The sequence below is a fragment of the Oncorhynchus clarkii genome, chromosome 10 (genome assembly GCF_045791955.1).
Source record: "Oncorhynchus clarkii lewisi isolate Uvic-CL-2024 chromosome 10, UVic_Ocla_1.0, whole genome shotgun sequence".
NCBI classification, from domain to species: Eukaryota; Metazoa; Chordata; class Actinopteri; order Salmoniformes; family Salmonidae; genus Oncorhynchus; species Oncorhynchus clarkii.
Window position 1 is genome coordinate 77523757 of NC_092156.1, and position 10401 is coordinate 77534157.

Consider the following 10401-nt stretch of genomic DNA (forward strand, 5'->3'; position numbering starts at 1 on the left):
ACTTCCCCATTGTTCCTCAACGATGTACCATTTTCTAGCTCAGTCTCTACATATTTCTAATGTTGCTACATAAGACCGAATCGGGGAGGTCGGTCACATTTGTTAACCATCCGATAACATTGAGTTTACACAACAGTCACCGGCTTCATTAATGACGTCGTCCCCAGTGACCGTACGTACATATCCCAACCAGAAGCCATGGAACACATCCACAATGATTGGTCCTGTTCATTAGAGAACACTGTTTCAACCAGGGTCCTGTCATGTTCATTAGAGAACACTGTTTCAACCAGGGCCCTGTCTCGTTCATTAGAGAACACTGTTTCAACCAGGGTCCTGTCATGTTCATTAGAGAACACTGTTTCAACCAGGGTCCTGTCTCGTTCATTAGAGAACACTGTTTCAACCAGGATCATGTTCATTAGAGAACACTGTTTCAACCAGGGTCCTGTCATGTTCATTAGAGAACACTGTTTCAACCAGGGCCCTGTCATGTTCATTAGAGAACACTGTTTCAACCAGGGCCCTGTCATGTTCATTAGAGAACACTGTTTCAACCAGGGTCCTGTCTCGTTCATTAGAGAACACTGTTTCAACCAGGGTCCTGTCTCGTTCATTAGAGAACACTGTTTCAACCAGGGTCCTGTCATGTTCATTAGAGAACACTGTTTCAACCAGGGTCCTGTCATGTTCATTAGAGAACACTGTTTCAACCAGGGTCCTGTCTCGTTCATTAGAGAACACTGTTTCAACCAGGGTCCTGTCTCGTTCATTAGAGAACACTGTTTCAACCAGGGTCCTGTCATGTTCATTAGAGAACACTGTTTCAACCAGGGTCCTGTCTCGTTCATTAGAGAACACTGTTTCAACCAGGGTCCTGTCTCGTTCATTAGAGAACACTGTTTCAACCAGGGTCCTGTCCTGTTCATTAGAGAACACTGTTTCAACCAGGGTCCTGTCATGTTCATTAGAGAACACTGTTTCAACCAGGGTCCTGTCATGTTCATTAGAGAACACTGTTTCAACCAGGGTCCTGTCTCGTTCATTAGAGAACACTGTTTCAACCAGGGTCCTGTCTCGTTCATTAGAGAACACTGTTTCAACCAGGGTCCTGTCATGTTCATTAGAGAACACTATCAAAACATGTTTCAACCAGGGCAATAACTGTAAACTAAAAATAATAATACCAGTCTAAATATGAATTTTAGGAGGGGTTTTCAATCAGATTTATTTATAAAGCCCTTTTTACAACAGCCGATGCAACAAAGTGATATACAGAAACCCAGCCTAAAACCCCAAACAATGTCAATCTAGTTGAACCAATAGCAGTTTTTCATGGTTCCAGGAAGTGGATGTGCAGAAAGACACGGTTGGAAGAAGCTTCATTTTCCATCGTTCCCAGCGGTCAAAACCATTTGTTTACTAAACAGGGGTGTCACCAAAGCGGTGTTGTATGCATCAGGAAACTCCCAGATGAATTCCATAAAGCCCTAACAATCACATGGTAGGGCAGGACATCTCTTTGGCACTTCAGACATCTGATTACTGCTGTGTGTCAGTTGAAGAACAGGTCTTGACAGATACGTTGTGTATCTTCAGGGCAGGTGACTTCATGTCCGATGGTTCTGGGATCTGCATAGATCTCATGGTCGTTTCCCCCCTAAAGCAGTGTCAACATTAATATATCATATACTGTAGTTTCCTCCATAAAGCCATAACACGGTTGTCGTAAAACTATAACACGGTTGTCGTCGTCATAAAGCTATAACACGGTTGTCATCATAAAGCTATAACACGGTTGTCGTCGTCATAAAGCTATAACACGGTTGTCGTCGTTGTCGTAAAGCTATAACACGGTTGTCGTCGTCATAAAGCTATAACACGGTTGTCGTCGTAAAACTATAACGCGGTTGTCGTCGTCGTAAAGCTATAACGCGGTTGTCGTCGTCGTAAAGCTATAACGCGGTTGTCGACGTCGTAAAGCTATAACGCGGTTGTCGACGTCGTAAAGCTATAACACGGTTGTCGTCGTAAAGCTATAACACGGTTGTCGTCGTAAAGCTATAACACGGTTGTCGTCGTAAAGCTATAACACGGTTGTCGTCGTAAAGCTATAACACGGTTGTCGTCGTAAAGCTATAACACGGTTGTCGTCGTAAAGCTATAACACGGTAAAGCTATAACACGGTTGTCGTCGTCATCATAAAGCTATAACACGGTTGTCATCATAAAGCTATAACACGGTTGTCGTCATCATAAAGCTATAACACGGTTGTCGTCGTAAAGCTATAACACGGTTGTCATCGTAAAGCTATAACACGGTTGTCGTCGTCATCATAAAGCTATAACACGGTTGTCATCGTAAAGCTATAACACGGTTGTCGTCGTCATCATAAAGCTATAACACGGTTGTCATCATAAAGCTATAACACGGTTGTCATCATAAAGCTATAACACGGTTGTCGTCATAAAGCTATAACACGGTTGTCGTCATAAAGCTATAACACGGTTGTCGTCATAAAGCTATAACACGGTTGTCGTCATAAAGCTATAACACGGTTGTCGTCATAAAGCTATAACACGGTTGTCGTCATAAAGCTATAACACGGTTGTCGTCATAAAGCCATAACACGGTTGTCGTCGTCATAAAGCTATAACACGGTTGTCGTCGTCATAAAGCTATAACACGGTTGTCGTCGTCATAAAGCTATAACACGATTGTCGTCGTCATAAAGCCATAACACGGTTGTCGTCATAAAGCTATAACACGGTTGTCGTCATCATAAAGCTATAACACGGTTGTCGTCATCATAAAGCTATAACACGGTTGTCGTCATCATAAAGCTATAACACGGTTGTCGTCATCATAAAGCTATAACACGGTTGTCGTCATCATAAAGCTATAACACGGTTGTCGTCATAAAGCCATAACACGGTTGTCGTCGTCATAAAGCTATAACACGGTTGTCGTCGTCATAAAGCTATAACACGGTTGTCGTCATAAAGCTATAACACGGTTGTCGTCATAAAGCCATAACACGGTTGTCGTCGTCATAAAGCCATAACACGGTTGTCGTCGTCATAAAGCCATAACACGGTTGTCGTCATAAAGCCATAACACGGTTGTCGTCATAAAGCCATAACACGGTTGTCGTCGTCATAAAGCTATAACACGGTTGTCGTCGTCATAAAGCTATAACACGGTTGTCGTCATAAAGCTATAACACGGTTGTCGTCATAAAGCCATAACACGGTTGTCGTCATAAAGCCATAACACGGTTGTCGTCGTCATAAAGCTATAACACGGTTGTCGTCGTCATAAAGCTATAACACGGTTGTCGTCATAAAGCTATAACACGGTTGTCGTCATAAAGCCATAACACGGTTGTCGTCGTCATAAAGCCATAACACGGTTGTCGTCATAAAGCCATAACACGGTTGTCGTCATAAAGCCATAACACGGTTGTCGTCGTCATAAAGCCATAACACGGTTGTCGTCGTCATAAAGCAATAACGGTTGTCGTCGTCATAAAGCTATAACACGGTTGTCGTCGTCATAAAGCTATAACACGGTTGTCATTATAAAGCTATAACACGGTTGTCGTAGTCATAAAGCTATAACACGGTTGTCATCATAAAGCTATAACACGGTTGTCGTCATAAAGCTATAACACGGTTGTCGTCGTCATAAAGCTATAACACGGTCGTCGTCGTCATAAAGCTATAACACGGTCGTCGTCGTCATAAAGCTATAACACGGTCGTCGTCGTCATAAAGCTATAACACGGTTGTCGTCGTCATAAAGCTATAACACGGTTGTTGTCGTCATAAAGCTATAACACGGTTGTTGTCATAAAGCTATAACACGGTTGTCGTCGTCATAAAGCTATAACACGGTTGTCGTCGTCATAAAGCTATAACACGGTTGTCATTATAAAGCTATAACACGGTTGTCGTCGTCATAAAGCTATAACACGGTTGTTGTCATCATAAAGCTATAACACGGTTGTCGTCATCATAAAGCTATAACACGGTTGTCATCATAAAGCTATAACACGGTTGTCATCATAAAGCTATAACACGCTTGTCGTCATAAAGCTACTTACAGGTTTAGTTTTGTCTCCAAAGAAGTGTATGGTTTTATAGGAGTCTTTCTCTACCAGGCCCAGACAGTAACGCTTGTCCCAGCCCTCTGGGAACACATCAAAACTGATCTGACCACCTGCAGAGTTGGAGCGAGGAAGAGTGGAGGGCAGGGAGGGAGAGAAGGAGATTAGAGGTCAGACTCACCTATAGAGAAGTGCTTAGGGTTAGAGGTCAAACTCACTTATAAAGAAGTCCTTGGGGTTCAAGGTCAGGGTTTAGAGGTCAGACTCACCTATAGAGAAGGTCAGTCCTTTGCCTTTAAACTCCTCTTGAAGAACGGCAACAAACTTCTCTCTGATTCGTTCTTTCTGTTGAGAGACAGCGGTCAATCAAAGTGACCTAACGACACAGACTGACAGACAGACATCATCCCTCCATACTTGGTCCAGCTGGTAGAACTCTATCCTCTCCTCCTGACTACAGCTCCGCCCGACCGGTGACACGTTCAACATTCCATTACGGAACTCTATAAACGTCCCCCTGAGGAGACACAGACAGACAGAGGTGGGTTGAGCGTGTGTGCGAGAGAGAGAGTGTGTACCTCTTCCTGGGTAGTGTAATCTAGGCCAGGTAGTTGAGACAGACAGAGATGGTGTGAGAGAGAGAGCGTACCTCTTCCTGGGTAGTGTAATCTTGGCCAGGTAGTTGAGACAGAAGTTGATGAAGTCTTGAAGAAGATCCTCCCCCATGTACGCCTGGATACTCTGAAACAACCAATCACAGCCCTGGATCCTCTGAAACAACCAGTGACTACAACGTGTCCATCTTGGTCAATAAACCACATGGGAGCATCAAAGGTTAGAGGTCAGGGTCTTACCTGTATTGCTACCAGCTGTCCATTCTGATAGGCCACCAATCCGTTTTCAGCAAACAGATAGTCCACCTTCTCGACCACTACGACACACAAATGCCCACATTACTACACAGTGTGTGTGTATTGTGGTAAACTATTTAATATAGTAAACTATTGACTAACTAAAACTCACCCGTTGTGAATGACTTATTAATGCAGTAAAGATCAATGATGTTTTAGTGTGTGTGTGTGTGTGTGTCACGACCTTTACAGAGAAGAGCTGAGAAGGTCAGAGCAGCTAAATACAACCTGACAGATCAGTTGACTCTCTCTCTCTCTCTCTCTCTCTCTCACTCTCACACAGTGTAGATTCGCTGATCTTGATTCCATAGTGAGACGTTATTGGTTGATCAGTGACTCTGCAGAGCAGAATATATATGATCTTGATTCCATAGTGAGACGTTATTGGTTGATCAGTGACTCTGCAGAGCAGAATATATATGATCTTGATTCCATAGTGAGACGTTATTGGTTGATCAGTGACTCTGCAGAGCAGAATATATATGATCTTGATTCCATAGTGAGACGTTATTGGTTGATCAGTGACTCTGCAGAGCAGAATATATATGATCTTGATTCCATAGTGAGACGTTATTGGTTGATCAGTGACTCTGCAGAGCAGAATATATATGATCTTGATTCCATAGTGAGACGTTATTGGTTGATCAGTGACTCTGCAGAGCAGAATATATATGATCTTGATTCCATAGTGAGACGTTATTGGTTGATCAGTGACTCTGCAGAGCAGAATATATATGATCTTGATTCCATAGTGAAACGTTATTGGTTGATCAGTGACTCTGCAGAGCAGAATATATATTATATTCATATATTATATTTATGATGAACTGGTTAGTTTGGGTCCTGAATGCTGATGGCTGAAACATTCGGAAAGTATTCAGACATCTTGACTTGTTCCACATCTTGTTATGTTACAGCCTCATACTAAACTTGTGATGTTCGATGGGGTTCAAGTCCGGGCTCTGGCTGGGCCACTCAAGGACATTCAGAGACTTGTCCCGAAGCCACTCCTGCATCGTCTTGGCTGTGTGCTTAGGGTTGTTGTCCTGTTGGAAGGTGAACCTTCTCCCCAGTCTGAGGTCCTGAGCACCCTGGAGCAGGTTTTCATCAAGGAACTCTCTCTACTTTGCTCCGTTCATCTTTCCCTTGATCCTGACGAGTCTCCCAGTCCCTGCCACTGAAAAACATCCCCACACCATGATGCTGCCACCACCATGCTTCACCGTAGGGATGGTGCCAGGTTTCCTACAGACATGGTGCTTGGCATTCAGGCCAAAGAGTTCAATCTTGAATTCATCAGACCTGAGAATCTTGTTTCTCGTGGTCAGAGTCCTTTAAGTGTCTTGTGTTAAACTCCAAGCGGGCCTTTTACTGAGGAGTGGCTTCCGTCTGGCCACTCTACCATAAAGGCCTGATTGGTGGAGTAAACTGGCTAGTTTAACAGCATTCCAGCCGTGTTTACAGTATATCAGACAGCAGTACAGCATTATTCTTTATACTAGTACTCCAATGAAAAAAAAATACTATTTTCAGAACACAAGGCTGGAAAAACCATGTGCTTATGTATCTATATGCCAACAGCACACAACATTGCATAACACAGTTAATGAAGTTTACATATACCTTAGCCAAATATATTTAAAACCTCAGTTTTTCACAATTCCTGATATTTAATACTAGTAAAGATTCCCTGTCTTACTTAGGTCAGTTAGGATCACCACTTTATTTTGTGAAATGTCAGAATAATATTAGAGAGAATTATTTATTTCAGCTTTTATTTATTTCATCACATTTCAAGTGAGTCAGAAGTTTACATACACTCAATTAGTATTTGGTAGCATTGCCTTTAAATTGTTTAACTTGGGTCAAATGTTTCGGGTAGCCTTCCACAAGCTTCCCACAATAAGTTGAGTGAATTTTGGCCCATTCCTCCTGACAGAGCTGGTGTAACTGAGTCAGGTTTGTAGGCCTCCTTGCTCGCACACGCTTTTTCAGTTCTGACCACAAGCTTCCTAGAGGGTTGAGGTCAGGGCTTTGTGATGGCCACTCCAGTACCTTGACTTTGATGCCCTTTTTGGAAGTGTGCTCGGGGTCATTGTCCATTTGGAAGACCCAAGCTTTAACTTCCTGACTGATGTCTTGAGATATTGCTTCAATATATCCACCTAATTTTCCATCCTCATGATGCCATCTATTTTGTGAAGTGCATCAGTCCCTCCTACAGCAAAGCACCCACACAACATGACGCTGCCACCCCCATGCTTCACAGTTGGGACGGTGTTCTTCGGCATTTATTCCTGTAATTCTAGGCTTTTATTTCTGTATTTATAGGCTTTTATAGGCATTTATTCCTGTAATTCTAGTCTTTTATTTCTGTTTTTATATGCATTTATTTATAGGCATTTATTCCTGTAATTATAGGCTTTTATTTATGTTTTTATAGGCATTTATTCCTATAATTCTAGGCTTTTATTTCTATACTCAGCACGCGCGTGTAGAGGGACCAGTCAGAACACAATTGAGTGAGACACAGGGGGAAGAGAATTTAGGGAGCAGAACTGTGTGATGCTTGGCTTCTTTTTTGTTGTGTCTTGCAAATGCACATGTACAAATGGAACACTAGAGTCCTACATATCTACAATACACCACTAGAGTCCTACATCTCTACAATATACCACTAGAGTCCTACATCCCTACAATACACCACTAGAGTCCTACATCCCTACAATACACCACTAGAGTCCTACATCTCTACAATATACCACTAGAGTCCTACATCCATACAATACACCACTAGAGTCCTTCATCCCTACAATACACCACTAGAGTCCTACAATATACCACTAGAGTCCTTCATCCCTACAATACACCACTAGAGTCCTTCATCCCTACAATACACCACTAGAGTCCTACAATATAACACTAGAGTCCTACATCCCTACAATACACCACTAGAGTCCTACAATACACCACTAGAGTCCTACATCCCTACAATACACCACTAGAGTCCTACAATATACCACTAGAGTCCTTCATCCCTACAATACACCACTAGAGTCCTTCATCCCTACAATACACCACTAGAGTCCTACATCCCTACAATACACCACTAGAGTCCTACAATATACCACTAGAGTCCTTCATCCCTACAATACACCACTAGAGTCCTACAATATACCACTAGAGTCCTACATCTCTACAATATACCACTAGAGTCCTACATCTCTACAATACACCACTAGAGTCCTACATCTCTACAATACACCACTAGAGTCCTACATCTCTACAATACACCACTAGAGTCCTACATCCCTACAATACACCACTAGAGTCCTACATCTCTACAATACACCAGTAGAGTCCTACATCTCTACAGTACACCACTAGAGTCCTACATCTCTACAATACACCACTAGAGTCCTACATCTCTACAATACACCACTAGAGTCCTACATCTCTACAATACACCACTAGAGTCCTACATCTCTACAATACACCACTAGAGTCCTACAATACACCACTAGAGTCCTACATCTCTACAATACACCACTAGAGTCCTACATCTCTACAATACACCACAGGTAGGATGCAAAACATTCTTGTTTACTGTTCTATGAATGTTGGTAACCAGTTTATAATATCAATAAGGACCCTGGGTGGGTTGTGGTATATTGCTTTTAAATATATTATCTCAAACTCACCCAGACACACCTTAACCCCCTCCCTCCCTCCCAGACACACCTTAACCCCCTCCCTCCCTCCCAGACACACCTTAACTCAAATCAAATTTTATTTGTCACATACACATGGTTAGCAGATGTTAATGCGATTGTAGTGAAATGCTTGTGCTTCTAGTTCCGACAATGCAGTAATAATCAACAAGTAATCAAGCTAACAATTCTACTACCTTATAGACAGACACAAGTGTAAGGGGATAAAGAATATGTACATAAAGATATATGTGTAGAGTGATGGTACAGAGCGGCATAGGCAAGATACAGTAGATGGTATTGAGTGCAGTATATAAATATGAGATGAGTATGTAAACAAAGTGGCATAGTTAAAGTGGCTAGTGATACATGTATTACATAAAGATGCAGTAGATGATATAGAGTACAGTATATACATATACCCTACATTATTCATCTCATATGTATGTAAACATTATATTAGGTAGCATTGTTAAAGTGGCTAGTGATATATTTTACATCATTTCCCATCAATTCCCATTATTAAAGTGGCTGGAGTTGACTCAATGTTAGTGGTGGCTGTTTAACAGTCTGATGGCCTTGAGATAGAAGCTGTTTTTCAGTCTCTCGGTCCCAGCTTTGATGCACCTGTACTGACCTCGCCTTCTGGATGATAGCGGGGTGAACAGGCAGTGGCTCGGGTGGTTGTTGTCCTTGATGATCTTTATGGCCTTCCTGTGACATCGGGTGGTGTAGGTGTCCTGGAGGGCAGGTAGTTTGCCCCCGGTGATGCGTTGTGCAGACCTCACGCCCTGCCAGACACACCCTAACTCCCTCCCAGACACACCTTAACTCCCACACAGACACTCACCATCATCTCCCAGTTGTTCTTTGATCTTGACGAAGTCCGACCCCCCCACCACGCCGACTCTAACACGCCGCCGCAGACTCTGCAGAAAGTCCTCCATCCCGGGAGTCACCCTCTGAAACACACCAATACACGCTAGTACACTGCTACAACAACCAGTCAATCACACGGTCCTGGACGCGGCCCTGCCTCGACCCAGGACACGGTCCTGCCTCTACCACGGACGCGGTCCTGCCTCGACCACGGTCCTGCCTCGACCACGGATACAGTCTATATCATTCACCTGGTGACTGACTAATATAGCTAAACCATAGCACTCTCTCTGTCTATTGCCTGGAGTGTTTACTAACAGTCCATTTGACCTGTCTGAGTTATTCAGGGTTAGTGAACATGGTTCTATTCATTACCCCGTTTTGCAACAGAAACAGTTTATTCCAAACGTGTCGTAAAGAAAACGAGTTTATATTGGACAAATGCTGGTAGGTGTGAACTAACGTTAACGTTGGGTTCTTTTACCAGTCTGTTCGTTAGGTTAGTGGACTGTAGAAGGGGACCTGTCGGTAGCAGTACCGTAGGATCTATCGGTAGCAGTACCGTAGGACCTATCGTTGGTCTACTTACCTGTCGGGCGGCAGTCAGCGTCCCGTCCACATCGAAGAGACACAGCGTCGTGGTGTCGACAGCTTCACTCATCTTGTTCGTAATAAATGTGTTAGTAAATGACGCCAGACGGTGTTGGAGGATTAGTTATTCGCCGTCATGGGACACAGAGGACGGGCAACTGATATGAGGCGGAAGAGACTAGTGGACGGACTGCAACGTCA

General features: G+C 43.1%; 1 protein-coding gene across 1 annotated transcript; it reads right to left on the minus strand.

Moving 5' to 3' along the window:
- Positions 1-1216: 1216 nt before the first annotated feature.
- Positions 1217-10401, minus strand: LOC139419160 (phosphomannomutase 2-like). Its single transcript, XM_071169142.1, has 8 exons — positions 10199-10401; positions 9581-9692; positions 4964-5040; positions 4759-4850; positions 4527-4626; positions 4379-4454; positions 4107-4222; positions 1217-1660 (listed from the first exon to the last, which is right to left on the minus strand). Exons 1-8 carry the CDS (start codon positions 10268-10270, stop codon positions 1556-1558), a joined length of 750 nt encoding a protein of 249 aa, XP_071025243.1. The 5' UTR covers positions 10271-10401; the 3' UTR covers positions 1217-1555.